Source organism: Leucoraja erinacea, chromosome 5 (assembly GCF_028641065.1).
Source record: "Leucoraja erinacea ecotype New England chromosome 5, Leri_hhj_1, whole genome shotgun sequence".
Lineage (NCBI taxonomy): Eukaryota > Metazoa > Chordata > Chondrichthyes > Rajiformes > Rajidae > Leucoraja > Leucoraja erinaceus.
This window is the reverse complement of record NC_073381.1, coordinates 1,745,069-1,769,618: the sequence shown is the minus strand read 5'-3', so window position 1 is coordinate 1,769,618 and position 24,550 is coordinate 1,745,069. Positions and strand designations below refer to the sequence as shown.

The following is a 24,550-nucleotide window of genomic DNA, read 5'->3' as shown; positions in this document are numbered from 1 at the left end:
CGCTCAGGAGAGGTCGTTGCTGCTGCCACAAAGCGGCAACACTGTGGGGAACTGTCAAATTAGCCCCCCCCCCGATATTTAACATGCATTTTGTGTTGAGACCAATAATAGAATAACTATTTAATGCAGGTAGAAACCTTTACAGCAGGCCATAGAAGAAAATAATGATTGCCCTCCAAAGAACTTGCCATTATGTTGGCTGTCTTGCGAAAGGCATGGGGGAGGGTGTGAGAAATGCCACTGCTAAATAGCTTCGGCTGAAGTTGGTCGGAGAAAAAGGAATTGATAATTAGATGTAATTAGGGTGTATGAATCGTTGTCTTCTGTTTTGAGAATGAATAAATTTGGAAGAGAGAAAAAAAAAACCCCCCTTGTGATGAAAATGCTTTGATGTAAGAAGAGTCGTTTTGGCTTGGCAGTATAAAGGCAGTGTTTTATACTTTTTGCATAATAGATGTAACACAGAAATGGTGAATGGACTACAAACCCCCGTCCCCATTTTCTTTAGACCAAGTGCTTTGAGGTCGGTCGATTCTTTTCAGCCGAGAAGCATCAGAAGTTTTCAGCTGTTGGTAATGAGGGGTAGATCGCAACACGCCTGAAGGAGTTAGTTATCTCCAGTTTCTCCCCTCTGCATCGAACAATAACGGATCGACAAAAAAAAAACCACACAAAAAAAACTGAACTCTCATCTTAAAAGTGATTCAGGCACAAGTTAGAGTCTGTAGGTGGGAAGAGTGGTTTTAACTTGACTTTCTGAAAAAAAAACCCCAAGTGTTGTCTTGCATGCAGCAATGGGACATGTAAGGAAAGTTGAGTTTAGTTTATTGTCACATGCAGCGTAAAACATTTTTGTTGCGTGCTATCCAGTCAGCGGAAAGGCTATAAATGATTACAATCAAGCCATCCAGACTGCATAAATAAAGGGAACAACGCAATAAAGAGAATTTGCTACCCAATTTGCGTGCTAAATTTGGGCGGCACGGTAGAGTTACAGCCGGAGACCCGGGTTCAATCCCGACAGTGCTGTCTGTGCGTTTTGTCCCGCGACTGCGTGGGTTTTCTCCGAGATCATCCTCCCACACTCCAAAGATGTACAGGTTTGTAAGTTAATTGACTTTGGCATAAATGTAAATTGTCCCTAGTGTGTGTACGATAGCTTTAATGTGCTGGGATCGCTGGTTGGCGCGGACTCAGTGGCCCGAAGGACCTCTTTCCGCTCTGTATCTCTAAACTAAACAAAACCAGTTGGCGGAAAGACTATGCATGATTCCAATCGAGCCGTGCCACAGTGTGCAAAGGGAATAACTAATAGTGCATATTTCATAGTTCATAGCAAAAGTATTTGAGTACAGGAGCAGGGAGGTTCTACTGCAGTTGTACAGGGTCTTGGTGAGACCACACCTGGAGTATTGCGTACAGTTTTGGTCTCCTAATCTGAGGAAAGACATTATTGCCATAGAGGAAGTACAGAGAAGGTTCACCAGACTGATTCCTGGGATGTCAGGACTTTCATATGAAGAAAGACTGGATAGACTCGGCTTATACTCGCTAGAATTTAGAAGATTGAGGGGGGATCTTATAGAAACGTACAAAATTCTTAAGTTGGGCAGGCTAGATGCAGGAAGATTGTTCCCGATGTTGGGGAAGTCCAGAACAAGGGGTCACAGTTTAAGGATAAGGGGGAAATCTTTTAGGACCAAGATGAGAAAAATATTTTTCACATAGAGAGTGGTGAATCTGTGGAATTCTCTGCCACAGAAGATAGTTGAGGCCAGTTCATTGGCTATGTTTAAGAGGGAGTTAGATGTGGCCCTTGCGGCTAAAGGGATCAGAGGGTATGGAGAGAAGGCAGGTACAGGATACTGAGTTGGATGATCAGCCATGATCATGTTGAATGGCGGTGCAGGCTCGAAGGGCCGAATGGCCTACTCCTGCACCTATTTTCTATGTTTCTATGCAAGATGAAGTCAGAAGCTATTCATTCTATCCCTGCTTTTGCTAATGTGCTGCTGCTTTGGTTCTCGTTGTGCCTTCTGAGAAGAAGGAATAAAGGTTATGAGACAGCAACATTTTGATGGAAATGTACACATATAAAAGGACTGGACAGGCTAGATGCAGGAAAAATGTTCCCAATGTTGGGCAAGTCCAGAACCAGAGGCCACAACCTTAGAATAAAGGGGAGGCCATTTAAGACTGAGGTGAGAAAATACTTTTTCACCCAGAGAGTTGCGAATTTGTGGAATTCCCTGCCACAGAGGGCAGTGGAGGCCAAGTCACTGGATGGATTTAAGAGAGAGTTAGATAGAGCTCTAGGGGCTGGTGGAATCGAGGGATATGGGAAAAAGGCAGGCATGGGTTATTGATAGGGGACGATCAGCCATGATAGCAATGAATGGCGGTGCTGGCTCGAAGGGCCGAATGGCCTCCTCCTGCACCTATTTTTTATGTTTCTATAATATGACACAACTTGCTTCGCCATTTCTAAATATTACAATTTAGTTGTACTGCTAATCTTGAAGACGTTTTGTTTGTATTGGTCTTATTACAACCTATGATTTTTTTTTTTGTTTGCTTTTGAGCACTGCAACAGGGCGGCACGGTGGCGCAGCGGTAGAGTCACTGCCCGGGTTCCATCCTGACTACGGATGCTGTCTGTACAGAGTTTGCACGTTCTCCCCGTGACCTGCGAGGGTTTTCTCCGGGTGCTCCGGTTTCCCCCCCAAACTTCAAAGATGACGATGGACTTTATTTTGCACCGGGCGTTATTCACTTTATCCTGTATCTGTTTACTGTAGATGACTTGATTGCGACCACGTATTGTCTTTCCGCTGGCTGGATAGTACGCAACATAAAAACATTCCTCTATACCTCGGTACACGTGACAATAAATGAAACTAAACTAAACTAAAATACCATTTTCCCCAGAGTGGAAATGTCAAAGACTACAGGACATTGCGTACAGTTTTGGTCTCCTAATCTGAGGAAGGACATCCTTGTGATTGAGGCAGTACAGCGTAGGTTCACGAGATTGATCCCTGGGATGGCGGGACTGTCATATGAGGAGAGATTGAAAAGACTAGGCTCGAGTTTAGAAGGATGAGGGGATATCTTATAGAAACATATCAAATTATAAAAGGACCGGACAAGCTAGATGCAAGAAAAATGTTCCCAATGTTGGGCGAGTCCAGAACCAGGGGCCACACAGTCTTAGAATAAAGGGGAGGCCATTTAAGACTAAGGTGAGAAAAAAACATTTTCATCCAGAGTTGTGAATTTATGGAATTCCCTGCCACAGAGGGCAGTGGAGGCCAAGTCACTGGATGGATTTAAGAGAGAGTTAGAGTCTAGGGGCTAGTGTGGAATCAGGGGATATGGGGAGAAGGCAGGCACGGGTTAGTGATTGGGGATGATCAGCCATGATCACATTGAATGGCGGTGCTGGCTCGAAGGGCCGTATGGCCTCCTCCTGCACCTATTGTCTATTGTCTATATCCTCGGTCTCTGGCGCTGTGAGGCAGCAACTCTACCGATGCGCCGTTCTGCCACCCTATTCTAGTGCTCAAAAGCAAACAAAAAAAGTCATAGGTTGTAATGAACCAATACAACAAAAAACTTACTGAATAGAGTGGTAGATGTAGCATTATTCAACCAGATTGCTGCACATTTGGGACTGATCCTTTAGCAAAAACTACTTGATCTTGGCAGTGTGATTCGTCTGCTTCTTCTGTGTCCATCTTGTTACAAATGTTGGCCTTGCCGTCATCGTCCGTCCTGAAAAGGACGCAAGCTTCCGTCGACAATCAATGGGAGCCGTCACGTGTTGCAATAGATGATGGTGGTAGCAGAATTAGCTCGGGATACTTCCAGTTTCCAGCCCCCCCCCCCCGCCACGTGGTCCCTTCTGCTACTGGGGCCGGCAGCGTGATTGAGAAATAGCATCTTGCTCCTTTTTTTTAGTTTCGAAACATAGACAATAGGTGCAGGAGTAGGCCATTCGGCCCTTCGAGCCTGCACCGCCATTCAATATGATCATGTCTGATCATCCAACTCAGTATCCCACCCCTGCCTTCTCTCCATACCCCTGATCCATTTAGCCACAAGGGCCACATCTAACTCCCTCTTAAATATAGCCAATGAACTGGCCTCAACTACCCTCTGTGGCGGAGAGTTCCAGAGATTCACCACTCTCTGTGTGAAAAAAGTTCTACTCATCTTGGTTTTAAAGGATTTCCCCCTTATCGTTAAGCTGTGACCCCTTGTCCTGGACTTCCCCAACATCGGGAACAATCTTCCTGCATCTAGCCTGTCCAACCCCTTAAGAATTTTGTAAGTTTCTATAAGATCCCCTCTCAATCTCCTAAATTCTAGAGAGTATAAACCAAGTCTACCCAGCCTTTCTTCATAAGACAGTCCTGACATCCCAGGAATCAGTCTGGTGAACCTTCTCTGCACTCCCTCTATGGCAATAATGTCCTTCCTCAGATTTGGAGACCAAAACTGTATGTAATACTCCAGGTGTGGTCTCACCAAGACCCTGTACAACTGCAGTAGAACCTCCCTGCTCCTATACTCAAATCCTTTTGCGTTTAGAGATACAGCACGGAAACTGGGCCTTTAGCCCACCGAGTCCGCACTGACCAGCGATCCCCGCACATTAACGCTATGGGACAATTTACATTTATATCGAGCCAATTAACCTACAAACCTGCACGTTCCTGGGGTTTGGGAGGAAACCAAAGATAACCATATAACAATTACAGCACGGAAACAGGCCACCTCGGCCCTTCTAGTCCGTGTCGAACACTTACTTACTCTCACCTAGTCCCATCTACCTGCACTCAGACCATAACCCTCCATTCCTTTCCCGTCCATATACCTATCCAATTTATTTTTAAATGATAAAATTGAACCTGCCTCCACCACTTCCACTGGAAGCTCATTCCACACAGCTACCACTCTCTGAGTAAAGAAGTTCCCCCTCATGTTATCCCTAAACTTCTGTCCCTTAATTCTCAAATCATGTCCTCTTGTTTGAATCTTCCCTACTCTCAATGGAAAAAGCTTATCCACGTCAACTCTGTCTATCCCTCTCATCATTTTAAAGACCTCAATCAAGTCCCCCCTTAACCTTCTGCGCTCCAAAGAATAAAGACCTAACTTGTTCAACCTTTCTCTGTAACTTAGTTGCTGAAACCCAGGCAACATTCTAGTAAATCTCCTCTGTACTCTCTCTATTTTGTTGACATCCTTCCTATAATTTGGCGACCAAAATTGTACACCGTACTCCAGAATTGGCCTCACCAATGCCTTGTAAAATTTTAACATTACATCCCAACTTCTATACTCAATGCTCTGATTTATAAAGGCCAGCACACCAAAAGCTTTCTTTACCACCCTATCTACATGAGATTCCACCTTCAGGGAACTAGGCACAGTTATTCCTAGATCCCTCTGTTCAACTGCATTCCTCAATTCGCTACCTCGATCTCGGAGAAAACCCACGCAGGTCATGGAGAGAAGGTACAAACTCCGTACAGGCAGCACCTGTAGTCAAGATGGAACCCAGCTGTCTGGCGCTGTGAGGCAGCAACTCTACCGCTGCACCACCGTGCCGCCCTCCTCGTTATTTAAAAATATTTTATTTTTTCCATTTTAATCCCTTTGCACGTTTAATGATCCAATGATTCAATTGGACAATTGTATCATTGGATCATTGAACAATTTCTTTTCTTCGGTATTCACCAAGGAGCAGAACAGCAAATGAAGGATATTAAATTATGTGAGGTAAGGGAAACTAGTAGAGTAGCTATGGATACTATGAGTTTCAAAGTAAAAGAAGTACTGACACTTTTGAAAAATATAAAAGTGGATAAGTCTCCAGGTCCTGACAGGATATTCCCTAGGACATTGAGGGAAGTTAGTGTAGAAATAACCGGGGCTAGGATTGAAATATTTCAAATGTCATTAGAAACGGGAATAGTCCCCGAGGATTGGCGTTCTGCGCATGTTGTTCCATTGTTTAAAAAGGGTTCTAAGAGTAAACCTATAAATTATAGACCTGTTAGTTTGACTTCAGTGGTGGGCAAATTAATGGAAAAGATACTTAGAGATAATATATATAAGCATCTGGATAAACAGGGTCTGATTAGGAACAGTCAACATGGATTTGTGTCTGGAAGGTCAATATGGACTTTAGTAAGGCCTTTGACAAGGTTCCTCATGGAAGGTTGGTTAAGAAGGTTCAACTGTTAGGTATAAATGCAGGAGTAGCAAGATGGATTCAACAGTGGCTGAATGGGAGATGCCAGAGAGTAATGGTGGATGGCTGTTTGTCGGGTTGGAGGCAGGTGACTAGTGGGGTGCCTCAGGGATCTGTGTTGGGTCCTTTGTTGTTTGTCATGTACATCAATGATCTGGATGAATCAATGGTAAATTGGATTAGTAAATATGCAGATGATACCAAGGTTGTGGATAATGAAGAGGATTTCCAAAGTCTACAGAGTGATTTAGGCCATTTGGAAGAATGGGCTGAAAGATGGCAGATGGAGTTTAATGCTGATAAATGTGAGGTGCTACACCTTGGCAGGACAAATCAAAATAGGATGTACATGGTAAATGGTAGGGAATTGAAGAATGCAGTTGAACAGAGGGATCTGGGAATAACCGTGCATAGTTCCTTGAAGGTGGAATCTCATATAGATAGGGTGGTAAAGAAAGCTTTTGGTATGCTAGCCTTATAAATCAGAGCATTGAGTATAGAAGCTGGGATGTAATGTTAAAATTGTACAAGGCATTGGTGAGACCAAATCTGGAGTATGGTGTACAAATTTTGGTCGCCCAATTATAGGAAGGATGTCAACAAAATAGAGAGAGTACAGAGGAGATTTACTAGAATGTTGCCTGGGTTTCAACAACTAAGTTACAGAGAAAGGTTGAATAAGTTAGGTCTTTATTCTCAGAAGGGGAGAAGAGAAAAGAGGGGAAGGGGAAGGAGAAGGTGGAGCGCAGAAGGTTAAGGGGGGACTTGAAAGAGGTCTTTAAAATGATGAGAGGGATAGACAGAGTTGATGTAGACAAGCTTTTCCCTTTGAGAATAGGGAAGATTCAAACAAGAGGACATGACTTCAGAATTAAGGGACAGAAGTTTAGGGGTAACATGAGGGGGAACTTATTTACTCAGAGAGTGGTGGCGGTGTGGAATGAGCTTCCAGTGAAGGTGGTGGATGCAGGTTCGTTGGTATCATTTAAAAATAAATTGGATAGGCATATGGATGAGAAGGGAATGGAGGGTTATGGTATGAGTGCAGGCAGGTGGGACTAAGGGGAAAATAATTGTTTGGCACGGACTTGTAGGGCCGAGATGGCCTGTTTCCGTGCTGTAATTGTTATATGGTTATATGATACTTTATTGTCACATGTAGGTAGGTACAGTGAAATGCTTCGTTTATGCCTAAAACCCGGTAAAATCAATGCAGCAGACCCCATCTAGGCAGTACAACACTCGCCACGTTTGTGGCGATCACAAAGTTACAAAAGTTCACCGAACTTCACCTCCCTCCCTCACCATCTTCTGCCTGCTAGCGGCAATCCCCTTCGTCCCATCGTATACTCCGCCATTCAATCATGGCTGATCTATCTCTCCCTCCAAGCTCCATTCTCCTGCCTTCGTTCGCCCCGACCTGACACCCGCACTAATCAAGAATCTATCTAACTTTACCTTAAAAATATCCACTGACTTGGCCTCCACAGCCGTCTGTGGCAATGAATTCCACAGATTCACTACCCTCTGACGCAAGAAATCCCTCCTCATCTCCTCCCCCGAAACAACATCCTAGTCGCTATCCCGGGAATTGACCTGCACTCAATAACTGGCTAAGCCTCCGGACAAGCCCTGCCAATACCCTGCAACAGGCAACACTGGCACCTGATGATGTGGAGTAAGACCATTGCAAAGCCATCAAGGATGCCAAGAGAGAATTCTGGACCAAGCTAGAGTCCCGGGATGAGTTGAAGTTAGAGATGCATCGCGTAAACAGGCCCGTGTGTTTAAGAAGGAACTGCAGATGCTGGAAAATCGAAGGTACACAAAAGTGCTGGAGAAACTCAGCGGGTGCAGCAGCATCTACGGAGCGACGGAAAGGGGCAACGTTTCAGGCCAAAACCCTTCTTGAGACTGAAGGTCATGCCCTGCAGGCCAAAATGCAACACCTTGCACTTATCTGTATTGTCCATTCGTCAGCCCACCTGCCTAAATGATCAAGATCCTACTAACATTTTTGAAAACTATCCAGTTTAGTTTATTGATTGTTGCGTGTATTGAGGTACAGTGGAAAGCTTTTTGTTGCGTGCTGTACAGTCAGTGGAAAGACTACGTGATTGTGTAGAGCCGTCCACAGTGTATAGATACAAGATCAAGGGAATAGGGTAAAATCCAGTTTAAGTCCGTTTAAATGATGGTCCGAGGGTCTCCAGTGAGGTAGATGGTAGGTCAGGACCGCTCTCTAGTTGGTGATAGGATGGTTCAGTTACCTGATAACAGCTGGGAAGAAACTGTCCCTGAATTGGTGCTGGCTCGAAGGGCCGAATGGCCTCCTCCTGCACCTATTTTCTATGTAATCTGGCGGTGTGTGCTTTCACACTTCTGTACCTCTTGCCCAATGGGAGAGGGGAGGAAGGGTGCGACTCGTCCTTGATTATGCTGCTGGCCTTGCCGAGGCAGCGTGAGGTTAAAGATGGAGTCAATGGAAGGTTAGGTTGGTTTGTGTGATGTTCTGGGCTGCGTCCACAATTCTCTGCAACACAACAGGACTTGCAGGGAACAGAACAATTGGTTTCAAAATCTTCCTAAGAAATGTGAACAGAAAGAGGAGAGTGTGGTCAAATGTCGACTTCCTATTGTAAGATACAAAATAAATTTTGTGTGTGTCTGTCTGTGTGTGTCTGTGTTTGTGTGTGTGAGTATGTGTGTCTGTGAATGTGTGTCTGTGTATGTGAGTGTGTGTGGCTGTGTGTGTGTGTATGTGTGTCTGTGTGTATGTCTGTGTGTCAAGTCAAGTCAAGTTTATTCGTCACATACACATACGAGATGTGCAGTGAAATGAAAAGTGGCAATGCTCGCGGACTTTGTGCAAAAAGACAAACAAACAAACAACCAAACAAACTACAAATAGAATGGAACAGAATCACATATTCTTTTACATATTAAAAATTGTGGGCGGAAGGAAAAAGGGAAAAAAACAGCAATTGCTGTGAGTGTCAGTGTGAGTGTCAGTCAGTGTGAGTGTGAGTGTCAGTGTGTGTGTGAGTGTCAGTGTGTGTGTCAGTGTGTGTCAGTGTCAGTGTGTCTGTGTGAGTGTCAGTGTGTGTCAGTGTCAGTGTGTGTGTCAGTGTCAGTGTGAGTGTCAATGTCAGTGTCAGTGTGAGTGTGTGTGAGTGTCAGTGTGAGTGTGAGTGTGAGTGTGAGTGTCAGTGTGAGTGTCAGTGTGAGTGTCAGTGTGAGTGTCAGTGTGTGTGTCAGTGTGAGTGTCAGTGTGAGTGAGTGTGTGTCAATGTCAGTGTCAGTGTCAATGTCAGTGTGAGTGTCAGTTTGTGTGTCAGTGTCAGTGTGTGTGTGTGTGAGTGTCTGTGTCAGTGTGTGTGAGTGTCAGTGTGAGTGTCAGTGTGAGTGTCAATGTCAGTGTGAGTGTGTGTACATGGCGATAAAGGGGCGTGGGTGGCAGAAAATATTTGTAAGGAAGCTTTCCTACCGCACAGCTCCACCGTAATTTTTTTCTTTTAAATCCAAAAACTAAAAATTATTTAGCAGACCATTGCAATAGGAATGATGGACACGATGTGGGACACTGGGAAAGTGTTCTTGAAATTCACTTGAATTGTCTTTTACAAGGATTTTCTGTGTTATTTACATGACAAGAAACTATTCATAGAAGGTCGACAGAAGATGAGACAGCAGGAGTTTACAGGCACTAAAATCAAGTTGGATTTATAAATCCCGACTTGATTTGCTTCCTGCCGTGTGATGACTTTTAAAAAGATACGGTGGTTTGATTCCTGTCTTTCATTTAATCCTTCTCCATAATTGGAAAGGGTCGTCCCGAATCACTTTGATTCACCCTGTCAGCATTGGTGACAGGCATTCGGGTGATTTTCAATGATGTAATCTTTCATCTCTGACGTCGCCTCGCCAGCCATTGAGATGCGGTGGAATACTGGAAGTTGCCGGGCTGCCAGGGGACAAAGGTTAGGCACACAGGCAAAGGCAACTCTCAGTCCACTTGACATGAATGAGGTATTCTCCCATCATGTTATGACCGATGCAGAAAGCAAGTTCTTAAAAAAAACTTCTGGCACTTTGTAACAAAAACCTTTGCATCTTACAAAAAAAGTTCCAGCTTTTCAAGTTCAATGCAATCGATAAAGTTCCCACCAGATTCCTTTTGTAACAATGCAACATTTTGATGCTGGCCTACATACAGTATTAATGTGTGTAAAACCGTCTAATCAGGTCACATACGATTCAACATTCAAGATTCAAGAGAGCTTATTGTCTAAATGGCATCAAGTTGGGAAAAGGGGAAGGACAACGGGATCTGGGGGTCCTTGTACATCAGTCTATGAAAGTAAGCATGCAGGTACAGCAGGCAGTGAAGAAAGCGAATGGCATGTTGGCCTTTATAACAAGAGGAATCGAATATAGGAGCAAACAGGTCCTTCTGCAGTTGTACAGAGCCCAAGTGAGACCACACCTGGAGTATTGTGTGCAGTTTTGGTCCCCTAATTTGAGGGAGGACATCCTTGCTATTGAGGGACTGCAGCGTAGGTTTACAAGGTTAATTCCCAGGATGGCGGGACTGTCATATGCTGAGAGAATGGAGCAGCTGGGTTTGTACACTCTGGAGTTGAGAAGGATGAGAGGGAATCTCATTGAGACATATAAGATTGTTAAAGGCTTGGACACGCTAGAGGCAGGAAACATGTCCCCGATGTTGGGAAGTCCAGAACCAGGGGCCACAGTTTAAGAATAAGGTGTAAGCCATTTAGAACGGAGACGAGGAAACACTTTTTCTCCCAGAGAATTGTGAGTCTGTGCAATTTTCTGCCTCATAGGGCGGTGGAGGCAGGTTCTCTGGATGCTTTCAACATAAACATAGCGGAGTCGGGGGACATGGGGAAAAGGCAGGAACGGGGTACTGATTGGGGATGATCAGCCATGATTACATGATCAATGGCGGTGCTGGCTTGAAGGGCCAAATGGCCCACTCCTGCACCTATTGTCTATTGTCTATTATTGTCATGTGTTCCTGATAGGACAATGAAATTCTTGCTTTGCTTCAGCACAACAGAATATAGTAGGCATGAATACAGAACAGATCAGTGTGTCCATATACCATTATATAAATATACACACACATGAATAAATAAACTGATAAAGTGCAAATAAACAGATAATGGGCTATTAATGTTCAGAGTTTTGTCCGAGCCAAGTTTAATAGCCTGATGGCTGAATACAAGCCTAGTCTTTTCGATCTTTTCTCATATGACAGTCCCGCCATCCCAGGGATCAATCTCGTGAACCTACGCTGCACTGCCTCAATCACAAGGATGTCCTTCCTCTGGGGAGAAGGCAGGAACGGGGTACTGATTGGGGACGTTCAGCCATGATCACATTGAATGGCGGTGCTGGCTCGAAGGGCCGAATGGCCTACTGCTGCACCTATTGTCTATTGTATAAAGTTTCAGATTAAAAATATTCTCAGTGATCTGTGTGAGAGTGGTGAAAATTGGGGGGGAAAAAAGGGTTTGCCGTTTGGGGCATCCAGTATGAAAACAGAAGGGTCTTGACCCGAAACGTCACCCATTCCTTCTCTCCATAGATGCTGCCTGTCCCGCTGAGTTACTCCAGCATTTTATCCAGCATCTGCAGTTCTTTCTCACACATGAAAACAACCTTCCCCCATCCCAGTTCTCCAACCCGTCTGACTGGCCTCTTGATACAATGTTATCTTTGTATCCCTCGTTGTCACCTCCCCCTTGCTAACTATCATCTGTTCTATCTTTCCCTTGAAACTCCTCCCCTTTGATCTCTCCTTTTCACACCTTACTCTTCAATACCCTTTAGCTCTAAGGGATTCAAGATTCAAGAGAGTTTATTGTCATGTGTCCCAGATAGGACAATGAAATTCTTGCTTTGCTTCAGCACAACAGAATATAGTAGGCATGAATACAGAACAGATCAGCGTGTCCATATACCATTGTATAAATATATACACACATGAATAAATAAACTGATAAAGTGCAAATAAACAGATAATGGGCTATTAATGTTCAGAGTTTTGTCCGAGCCAAGTTTAATAGCCTGATGGCTGTGGGGAAGTAGCTATTCCTGAACCTGGACGTTGCAGTCTTCAGGCTCCTGTACCTTCTACCTAAAGGTAGTGGGGAGATGAGTGTGTGACCAGGATGGTGTGGGTCTTTGATGATACTGCCAGCCTTTTTGAGGCAGCGACTGCGATAAATCCCCTCAACTACTTTTTGTCTTAAGTCCCGCTGAGTTACGATCCACTTTAATGCAGATAATCACGATTTCTAAGGCGACTGAACCATCCTATCACCAACTAGAGAGCAGCCTGACCTACCATCTCCCTCTTTGTGAACCCTCGGACTATCTTTAATCGGACTTTACTGGATTTTCTTTGCACTGAATGTTATTCCCTTAATCCTGTATCTGTACACTGTGGACAGCTTGATTGTAATCATGTGTAGTCTTTCCGCTGACTGGCCTAGCACGCCACAAATAAGGTTTTCATTGTACCTCGGTACGCGCGGCAATAACAAACTAAACTAAAGCAAGTCAGGTGCAAAAAGCTGGAATAACTCAGCGGGTCAGGCAGCATCTCTGGAGAAAAGGAAGAAGTGTCTGAAGAAGGTGGCTGTGGTGAGTGGCGGAGTGTCGGTGGCAGGAACGATCTGGAGCACCGAAGAGCGGTATGAAGAAGAGTCTTGACCCCAACGTCGCCTAGTCCTTTCCTCCATAGATGCTGCCTCACCCGCTGAGTTTCTCCAGCATTTTTTTGTCTGCCTTCAGTGTCTGAAGAAGGGTCTTAGACAATAGACAATAGGTGCAGGAGGAGGCCAGTCGGCCCTCCAAGCCAGCACCACCATTCAATGTGATCATGGCTGATCATCCCCAAGTCAGTACCCCGTTCCTGCCATATCCCCATATCCCCCGACTCCGCTATTTTTAAGAGCCCTATCTAGCTCTCTCTTAAAAGTATCCTGAGAACCTGCCTCCACCGCCCTCCGAGGCAGAAAATTCCAGAGCCTCACCACTCTCTGTGAGAAAAAGTGTTTCCTCGTCTCCGTTCTAAATGGCTTACCCCTTATTCTTAACCCGAAGTCTTGACCCGAAACGTCACCTATTCCTTCCCTCCACAGACGCTGCCCGTCCCGCTGAGCCACTCCAGGTATTTTGTGTCTAACTTGGGTTTAAACCAGCATCTGCTGTCCCTTCCTAAAACGAAATTCGTCACATTTCTGAACATCGAACTCCTTTTCCCGACACAGGGAATAAATAGATCAATCGAAGGCCAAATGGCATCTCTTGCACTAGAAGTAAATGTCGAGAAGTTATCCCATCGCAAGGTTGCCAAACCAGTGGGCCAGCGGAGCACAACACACACAGGATAAATCCTTCTCCATTTTGCCTGCAGATTAGCACGGGAAGCCATGCAATTAAACAAACGATATTATTTTCAATCAACCCCCTCTCCAACTGGCCGCATTAATAGCCTCCCAATTAGGAGCTTCTGTCTTTCAGCATTGCGAGCTCAAGTGGAACAAAATGCCACGACTAACAGCCAAGGGTTAACCATCCTAAATGAGCATAATCAGTAATACACAGGTACACATTTTTGACCAGCAATGATTAATAATGATACCAGGAGTAAAGCTGAAACAGCCCAACCCACCATTATATCAACCCTTGTCCTAATCAGCCTTTAAAATTTAGGTTGTTAAGAACTGATTCTTTCAATCATTCATAATTGCATGGTGAAGTGTTCAAAATGAGGCAGAATGAAAGAAGATTTCCAAGTCAACTACTGGAACCCTGAATGAGACATGAATATATATAATCCCATTTAACTGTGACACTGCTAGGCTGTCTCTGTACGCCCCGCATGCTCTTTGTTTTGGGGGGGGGGATTCAGAAATCTCCCACTGTCCACCCCCCATCCCATAGTTGGGGAGGATGTTTCCACTGGTGGGATAGTCAAGGACAAGTCGTAGCCTCGGAATGAAAGGACGTTCCTTTAGGAAGCAGATGAGGAGGAATTTCTTCAGCCAGAGGGTGGTGAATCTGTGGAATTCTTTGCCACAGAAGGCTGTGGAGGCCATGTCAGTCAGTATTTTTAAGGCAGAGACAAATAGATTCCTGAATATCCATTGATTTTGATTTGCTTTAATTTATTGTCATTGCCTTCAATGAAGAGACAATAACATTTTTTTCCCCTTACCGTCATACAAAAAATAAAATAAAAAACCCCACAAAATACAGAACAGTAGTCCACAACACAACGGCACCAAAGTCCCCCACTGTGAGGGAAGGAAACAAAGTCCAGCCAACCTCCTCGCCGATCATTCCCCAATGTTCCCCCGTGGTTGGGGCCTCCCGAGCAGCCCGTAGTCGCCGCTACGGGCGGCCCGATGTTCAGTCCCTCTCTCCGGGAACCTCTTGTCGGCCGCCTTCCACCGGAGTCCACGGCTCCACAGGGCGGAGATTCGCGCTGGCGATCCCCGGCAAAGGATCCCAGGACGCTGCGATGTTAAAGTCAGCGCCGCCCGTGTTGGGAGCTGGGGAAAGGAGAAGGGGAAAATAGTTAATAAGAGTCTTGAGGGGTAACCGTTTCGGACAAATGGTGGTGGGAGTATGGAGCTAGCTGCCAGAGGAGGTAGTGGAGGCAGGGACTATCGCAATGTTTAAGAAACAATTAGACAGGTACATGGATAGGACAAGTTTAGCAGCTGGACCAGAGGTGGGGGGTGGGACAAAGCCTGGTGAGTGATAGGTGGTTGAGGTGAGTTGGGGGGGGGTGGGGGGGGGGGGGGGGGTTGATAGGCAGATGGTTAGACAAAATGGTTGAGAATATGAGCCAATGTAAACCCCCCCCTCCTGCATCTATCTATCATGCACCAGCCCTTGTTCAGTCCCTCCTCTCTTCCAGCTTTCTCCCCCCCCCCCCCCCCACCATCCCATCACAATCTGAAGACGGCTCCCGACCCCGAAACGCCACTAATCCATAGTCTCCAAAAATGCTGTAGAAGGCTGTGGAGGCCAAGTCAATTGATATTTTTAAGGCATTCCTCTTAGCCGGTAAAGCAGACCAATTCCAAAAGACGTGGTCTATGTTTCTGGACCTATTACAAGTATGAGGTGCAATAGTAATTTAAATAAACAAATAAATAAATAAGTGGTATCAGGACCTGGTAACGGGAGGTAAAACAACAAAAACAGACTTGGTTGGTAGTCCCCTTTCTGCGGAGTTTAATGTTATAATAGAGCGATTGTTCCTATTTTCTTTTTCTTTCTTTTCTAGGATCTATTTCCTCACTTTACTTCCTTCTCTAACTTCTTTTCTAAGGGGCTTTCTTTTCCCAACACTCTTGCACTTCACGACTCTCGCGCACTTTCTTTACTTTCCTTACTTCTACCTTTTTCTTAAAGCTCAAAAAAAATGAAGCAGTACAAAAAATGTATTAAGATATATGTGTTGTGTAGTATTGTAACTTACCGTACTTCTAATAAAAATAAAATAAAAAAAAAAAAAAAAGATATTTTTAAGGCAATGATAATAGATTCTTGAGGTCATGGGGGGAAGGCAGGAGAATGGGGTTGAGAGGGAAAGATAGATCAGCCATGATTGAACGGCAGAGTAGATTTGATTTGATGGGCCGAATGGCCTCATTCTGCTCCCATCACTTATGAACCTGCTGAGGTTCATACTTGACGTGCTGAGTTACTCTAGCACATTTTTTAAAAAGCCAGCATCTACAGCTTCTTGTGTCTACAGAGTGCAAGTAATGTTCTGTCACCATGGAAACATTAAAACTATCTCACAGATCTTAAAATCCTATAAAGCATTTTTCTTTCAATGGCAGAAATGCATCTCTATTGTATGATCCAAGATGGTGCCCAACCCTGGGGACTCCTTGTGCGCTGGTCACAGAGGTGTATCTGCAATCATACGTTACAATCACCTGCATCTCCTCCAACCTCATCTATTGCATCTGCTGCTCTAGGTGTCAGCTGCTCTACATCGGTGAGACCAGGCTTAGGCTTGGCGATCACTTCGCCCAACACCTCCGCTCAGTTCGCATTAACCAACCTGATCTCCCGGTGGCTCAGCACTTCAACTCCCCCTCCCATTCTGAGTCCGACCTCTCTGTCCCGGGCCTCCTCCATGGCCAGAGTGAGCACCACCGCAAATTGGAGGAGCAGCACCTCATATTTCGCTTGGGCAGTCTGCACCCTAGCGGCATAAACATTGACTTCTCTAATTTCAGGTAGTCCCTACTTTCCCTTCCCCTTCCCAGCTCTCCCTCAGCCCACTGTCTCCGCCTCTTCCTTTCTTCTTCCCACCTTTGCCCACCCCCCCACATCAGTCTGCAGTAGGATCTCGACCCGAAACATCACCTATTCCTTCGCTTCATAGACGCTGCCTCACCGCCGCTGAGTTTCTCCAGCAGTTTTGGTCCCCTAATTTGAGGAAGGACATTCTTGCTATTGAGGGAGTGCAGCGTAGGTTTACAAGGTTAATTCCCGGGATGGCGGGACTGTCATATGCTGAGAGAATGGAGCGGCTGGGCTTGTACACTCTGGAGTTTAGAAGGATGAGAGGGCATCTCATTGAAACATAAGATTGTTAAGGGTTTGGACACACTAGAGGCAGGAAACATGTTCCCGATGTTGGGGCAGTCCAGAACCAGGGGTCACAATTTAAGAATAAGGGGCAAGCCATTTAGAACGGAGACGAGGAAACACTTTTTCTCACAGAGAGTGGCGAGTCTGTGGAATTCTCTGCCTCAGAGGGTGGTGGAGGCCGGTTCTCTGGATGCTTTCAAGAGAGAGCTAGATAGGACTTAAAAATAGCGGAGTCTGGGGATATGGGGAGAAGGCAGGAACGGGGTAGTGATTGGGGATGATCAGCCATGATCACATTGAGTGGCGGTGCTGGCTCGAGGGGCCGAATGGCCTCCTCCTGCACCTATTGTCTATTGTCTACTTACAATTGCTGAGCTATTTTAACTGTACACTGTGGACGGCTCGATTGTGATCATGGATTGTCTTTCCGCTGACTGGTTAGCACGCAACAAAAGCTTTTCACTGTAGCCGTGACCATCAAGTAAACTAAAGTATTCTTTATTTTTAACTGTGTTGTTGATCTTTTTGTTTAATTTACAGGAATATTGTGATGCTATCCAATTGAATTCTGGAATTGACTACAGGAAAAGGGCTGGTTCTAGAACAGTGCAACTTTATTATCTGTAAGTTTTGATTTTTACAAAGTTCCAGACAAATGGGAGATGTCAAAAAATAAAAAGTCTATTGTTTGAGAAGCAAATTTTAAGGCAGAGATACAGGCGGTCACGGTGGCGCAGCGGTAGAGTTGCTGCCTCACAGCGAATGCAGCGCCGGAGACCACGGTTCGATCCCGACTACGGGCGCTGTCTGTATGGAGTTTGTACGTTCTCCCCGTGACCTGCGTGGGTTTTCTCCGAGATCTTCAGTTTCCTCCCACACTCCAAAGACGTACAGGTTTATAGGTTAATTGGCTTGGTATAAATGCAAAAATTGTCTCTAGTGGGTGTAGGATAGTGTTAATGTGCGGGGATCGCTGGTTGGCGCGGACCCGGTGGGCCGAAGGGCCTGTTTCCGTGCTGTATCTCTAAACTAAACTACGATAGATAGACGGTACACAAAATTGCTGGAGAAACTCAGCGGGGTGCAGCAGCATCTATGGAGCGAAGGAAATAGGCGACGTTTCGGGCCGAAACCCTTCTTCAGACTGATGGGGGGGGGTGGGGGGGGAGAAGGAAGGAAAAGGGGAGGAGGAGGAGCCCGAGGGCGGGAGGAGAGGAGGGTGGGAGGAGACAGCTCGAGGGCGGGGGGGGGGAGGAGACAGCAAGGGCTAGCAAAATTGGGAGAATTCAATGTTCATGCCACCCGGACGCAAGCAACCCAGGCGGAATATGAGGTGCTGTTCCTCCAATTTCCGCTGTTGCTCACTCTGGTAATGGAGGAGACCCAGGACAGAGAGGTCAGATTGGGAATGGGAGGAGGAGTTGAAGTGCTGAGCCACCGGGAGTTCAGGTTGGTTATTGCGGACTGAGCGGAGGTGTTCGGCGAAACGATCGCCCAACCTACGCTTAGTCTCCCCGATGTAAATCAGCTGATGTAGATAGATTCTTGGTTAGTAGGGACGTCAGGGGTTATGGGGAGAAGGCAGGAGAATGGGGTTACGAGGGAGAGATAGATCAGCCATGATTGAATGGCATAGAGTAGACTTGATGGGCCGAATGGCCCAATTCTGCTCCTATCACTTAGAAACTTATGAACACGAGAAAAACGCGGTCATGATTATCCACTAAGTACAAAAATGTTCCCATGTCTCCTTCAGATTTTGTAACTCTAATTTCAAGATAGGAACACAAATGGCCAGGGCATTTCATCTGGAATCTCATTCTGTTTAATTAGACTACGGCTGACCTCAATGTCATTTTCCTGTAACAAATGCCATGTCCCTTGGTATTATTTAATCAACGAACAGAATGCTGAAAGAAAAGGGATGTGTGTGTGTGTGTGTGGAGGATGACGTGATGGTGGTGAGATCACGTTGGTGCTGGTGGAAACGGTGGATGTTCAGTTCCGTTTAGTTTATTGTCACGTGTACCGAGGTACAGTGAACAGCTTCTGCTGCAAACTAACTGGTCGACGGAAAGACAATACGTGATTACAATCTAGCCGTCCGCAATGTACAAATCCACGATAACGGTTATCATAGCGTTCAGTGCAAGGTAAAACCAGTGGTCCGATCAAACGTCCGAAGGTTCCTGCTGAGGTAGATAGTAGTTCAAGACTGCTCTCAAGTTGCAGCAGGAAGGTTCAGTTGCCTGATAACAGCAGTTCTTGAATGTGGAGGTGTGCGTTTTCACACTTCTATACAGCTTGACCGATGGGAGAGGGGAGAAGAGGGAGTGGCCGGGGTGCGACTCGTCCTTGATATTGCGTCTGGCCTTGAGGTGCAGATGGAGTCAACGGAAGGTTTGTTTCCGTGACGGTCTGGGCTGCGTCTTGCAGTCTTGGCCAGTGGGGGGTGGTGGGGTGAAAGGTGAGGACCAAGCGAACTCTGTCGCTGTTCTATCTGGGGAAGGGGGGGGGGGGGGTTAGTGAGAGCGGACGTGCGGGAATTGGAGGAAACGTGTGCGAGTGCTTTGTCCACTATGTCGGAGGGGACATAGCCATTGAGGGGAAGCCAGCCATTAGTGATGAAAACTGTGTACAGTTTTGGTCTCCTAATTCGAGGAAGGACAGCCTTGTGATTGAGGCAGTGCAGCGTAGGTTCACGAGATTGATCCCCGGGATGGCGGGACTGTCATATGAGGAAAGATTGAAAAGACTAGGCTTGTATTCACTGGAGTTTAGAAGGATGAGGAGGCATCTTATAGAAACATAAAATTATAAAAGGACTGGACAAGCTAGATGCAGGAAAAATGTTCCCAATGTTGGGCGAGTCCAGAACCAGGGGCCACAGTCTTAGAATAAAGGGGAGGTCATTTAAGACTGAGGTGAGAAAAAACTTTTTCACCCAGTGAGTTGTGAATTTGTGGAATTCCCTGCCACAGAGGGCAGTGGAGGCCAAATGACTGGATGGATTTAAGAGAGAGCTCTAGGGGCTAGTGGAATCAAGGGATATGGGGAGAAGGCAGGCACGGGGTACTGATTGGGGACGATCAGCCATGATCACAATTAATAGCGGTGCTGGCTCGAAGGGCCGAATGACCTCCTCCTGCACCTATTGTCTATGTTTCTATGAATAAATCCTAGTCTGTCGTAAGATAAACCTTTTATGGCCCATCTTTGTTCAAATGGTTTGTAATACAAATCAAAAAAGCTTTTTCCCCATACCCTTACAATATACCAAAAGACCTCAGACAAAAGATTTTCAAGCGAGTGGGTGGCACGGTGGCACAGCAGTAGAGTTGCTGCCTTACAGCGCTTTCAGCGCCCGAGACCCAGGGTTCGATCCCGACTACGGGTGCTGTCTGCGCGGAGTTTGTACGCTTCCCCCCCCCCTGACCCGCCTGGGTTTCTCCGAGATCTTCCTTTACCTCCCACACTCCAAAGACGTGCAGGGTTGTCGGCTAGTCGGCTTGGCATGATAATGTATAACTGCCCCCCAGCGTGTGTAGGATAGTGTTAACGTGCGGGGACCCCTGGACCGAAGTGAGCGTTTCCTCGCTGTATCTCAAAACAAAAAGATGAAGTGCCGTGATTTTGTTTCAGCAAACTTTTCAACGAGTCATTATGCTCAAACGTGTTTCTGCAACGCACTGAATGAACAATCAGTAACTTGTAGAAGTGTTGATTAAAGCATGAATATCATGAGCCCAGGTGTTGTGACACTCACTCTGATGCCTTGTCTCCGTGGGAGAAGATGGCAGCCAATTTATACACAGCAAGTTCCCGTAAACAATGGGGCGCTAATGACTGGAGCTGCGTTTCTGCGCTCGTAATTGAGAGATCAACACTTTACTGGACAAAGTAGTTAATTATTTTGCACTCAATTGCAAGGGATTTTGACATCTACCTGCGGAGCACACACCCACACAACTTGTAAAGACCCAAACGTCGAATTGAATCATCGAATCATTAAAGATGGTACCTACTTCATTAGGAAACAAAGACGAGAGTTAAGGAAGAAATTAAGATAAAATTGTTCACAATGTAAACTGAGAATTGAATAGATTCTTGATAGGGACAGGAATAGGAAAAGAATTATGTGCGGGAAGGAACTGCAGATGCTGGTTTATACCGTAGATAGACACAGAGTGCTGGAGTAACTCAGCGGGTCAGGCAGCATCTATGGAGAACATGGATAGGTGACGTTTCACAGAGTGCTGGAGTAACTCAGCGGGTCAGGCAGCATCTGTGGAGAACATGGATAGGTGACGTTTCACAGAGTGCTGGAATAACTCAGCGGGTCAGGCAGCATCTGTGGAGAACATGGATAGGTGACGTTTCACAGAGTGCTGGAGTAACTCAGCGGGTCAGGCAGCATCTGTGGAGAACATGGATAGGTGGCGTTTCACAGAGTGCTGGAGTAACTCAGCGGGTCAGGCAGCATCCGTGGAGAACATGGATAGGTGACGTTTCGGATCGGAGCAGACTGAAGAAGGGTTCCGACACAAAACGTCACCCATTAGTCTGAAGAAGTGTTCCAATGGCGCTGGTCATTTGGAATATTGTGAGCAATTTTGGGCACCATATCTGAGGAAGGATGTGCTAGCTCTGGAGAGGGTCCAGAGGAGGTTTATGAGAATGTTCCCAGGAATGAGCATTTGAGGAACATGGTAGGTAGACAAAAATGCTGGAGAAACTCAGCGGGTGAGGCAGCATCTATGGAGCAAAGGAATAGGTGACGTTTCGGGTCGAGACCCTTCTTCAGACTGATGAGGAGGAGGGGGGGGGGGGGGGGGGGGGGGGGGGGAAGAAAAGAAGATGCGGAGGCAGTAGGCTGTGGGAGAGCTGGGAAGGGGAAGGGAAGGAGGGAGAAAGCAAGGACTACCTGAAATTGGAGAAGTCAATGTCCATACCGCTGGGGTGTAAACTACCCAAGCGAAATATGAGGTGCTGCTCCACCGATTTGCGGTGGGACTCACTCTGACCAAGAGGAATTAAGAGGAATATGGGTCAGGCACAGGGCAAATGGGACTAGGCTTATATTCACTGGAGTTTAGAAGGATGAGGGGGTGTCTTATAGAAACATATAAAATTATAAAAGGACTGGACAAGCTCGATGCAGGAAAAATGTTCCCAATGTTGGGCGAGTCCAGACCCAGGGGCCACAGTCTTAGAATAAAGGGGAGGCCATTTAAGACTGAGGTGAGAAAAAACCTTTTCACCCAGTGAGTTGGGAATTTGTGGAATTCCCTGCCACAGAGGGCAGTGGAGGCCAAGTCACTGGTTGGATTTAAGAGAGAGTTCGATAGAGCTCGAGGGGCTAGTGAAGTCAAGGGATATGGGGCGAAGGCAGGCACGGGTTATTGGTTGGGGCGATCAGCCATGATCACAATGAATGGCGGTGCAGGCTCGGAGGGCCGAATGGCCTCCTCCTGCACCTATTTTCTATGTTTCTACGTTTCTAAAGCAAGGACTACCTGAAATTGGAGAGGTCAGTCAATGTCCATACCGCTGGGGTGTAAACTACCCAAGCGAAATATGAGGTGCTGTTCCTCCAATTTGCGGTGGGACTCACTCTGGCCAAGAGGAATATGGGTCAGGCACTGGGCAAATGGGACTAGCACAGATGGGTTGGCATGGTCGTTGGGCTAAAGGGCCTGTTTACATGCGAGATGACTCTATGACCATGTATTATTTAATAGATGGATGGGAACATTTTACTTCAGTCGATCGTGCCGTTGATGTTGGTGGCCACAGAGAAAAAGATTAGGTTTTGAAAGCAGTAACTCCTTTCTTTTGCACATTGAATTCCAGTAAAGAACAAGGAAACATTTGGGCACATGGCAGACTGTTGCCTTCATTGTGTTTCCACATCAGCAGTGCACATTGTGAAGCACTTTCTTTTTTGTTGAAACAGAGCAAAATCACCGACTATATTTTGTTGATCGTCATGAATTTTAAATCGCTTTATTTCCTTAGTAATTAAAAAAAACAGACGGTGACTTTTGATCCCATGTTTAAAGTGGCTCATTTAAACAACTGAAGAACTGAAAGGAGATTGTTCACGGTGTTTGATTATGCACAGATACAACATATTATTTTCCTGCTGACTGGATTGTGAGAATTATATTGAGCTTCACGTCTGAATAATAGAAATTATTCATATTTTATTATGCAAAACTTGTCCGTATCATATTTGAAATTCAGCTCCTCTTCTGAAAAGAAATTAGAGGATTAAAGGATACAGTTGTCCCACTTCTGATGATTTGTGTTGTTTTAACAAAAAAATAAAAGACTCGTCTTTATGTTGGTATTTTCACTATCTATTTCACAAAATTCTTTTTACTGCCAAATATTTTTCAAGATAGCACATACTGCATACAAAAGTATCTGATCCATAAAATGGGGTTGAGAGGGAAAGAAAGATCAGCCATGATTGAATGGCAGATTAGACATGATGAGCTGAATGGCCTAATTCTGCTCCAAGGACTTATGCACTCATGAAACGTAGAAACATAGAAAATAGGTGCAGGAGTAGGCCATTTGGCCCTTCGATATGATCATGGCTGATCATCCAACTCAGTATCCCGTCCCTGCCTTCTCTCTATACCCCCTGATCCCTTTAGCCACAAGGGCCACATCTAACTCCCTCTTAAATGTAGCCAATGAACTGTGGCCTCAACTAGATTCACCACTCTCTGTGTGAAAAATGTTTTTCTCATCTCGGTCCGAAAAGACTTCCACTATATCCTTAAACTGTGACTCCTTGTTCTGGACTTCCCCAATGAAACATTTCCTATCCAAATATCTGCCCAGATGTGTTTTAAAATGTAAGGTAAACTTAAAATATCAATATATTTTTATGGGTCAGATATAATATAAATATTATATAATATATATATATCATATAATATCAAGTAAATATATGAAGAAGGGTCTCGACCCAAAACGTCACCTATTTCTTTGCAGTTTCTCCAGCATTTTTGTCTACCTTAAAAATATATTGATATTTTAAGTTTACCTTACACTTTAAAACACATCTGGGCAGGTGTATGGATAGGAAAGGTTTCATGAGTGCATAAGTTCTTGGAGCAGAATTAGGCCATTCGGCCCATCATGTCTATTCTGCCATTCATTCATGGCTGACCTTCCATTCCCCCTCAACCCCATTCTCCTCTGCCTTCTCCCCGTAACCCTTGGCGTCTCGTACTAATCAAGAATCTGTCCACCTCCATCTTAAAAGTATCCATTGACTTGGCCTCCACATATTCACCACCCACTGACTGAAGAAATTCCTGCTCATCTTTCTAACGGCACGTCCTTTTATTCTGAGGCTGTGGCCTCAGTTTGCCACATGGACTAGTTTAGATGGGGCATCTTGGTCGGCTTGGGCGAACATAGCACATAGAACTGAACATGATGCCAAGATCAATTCTTATCTGCCGTTCTTATCACCATGCATATCCCTGCATATCCATGTGCCTGTCCAAAAATGCCACTATTGTTCCTGCCTCCACCACCACTCACGGCAACACGTTCCAGGCACTTGTTAGTCTCTGTGTAAAAAAAAAAGTTGCCCTGCACATCTCC

The 24,550-nt window shown here is 45.5% G+C and overlaps 1 protein-coding gene across 1 annotated transcript in view; it reads left to right on the top strand.

The window, feature by feature from the left end:
- The window catches only part of afg1lb (AFG1 like ATPase b), a 127,025-nt gene that overhangs the window by 70,634 nt on the left and 31,841 nt on the right, over nt 1–24,550 (top strand). The window contains exon 9 of the mRNA XM_055634930.1: nt 17,462–17,544. Within this exon, the coding sequence (XP_055490905.1) occupies nt 17,462–17,544 (83 nt within the window). The remainder of the gene's footprint in view (nt 1–17,461; nt 17,545–24,550) is intronic.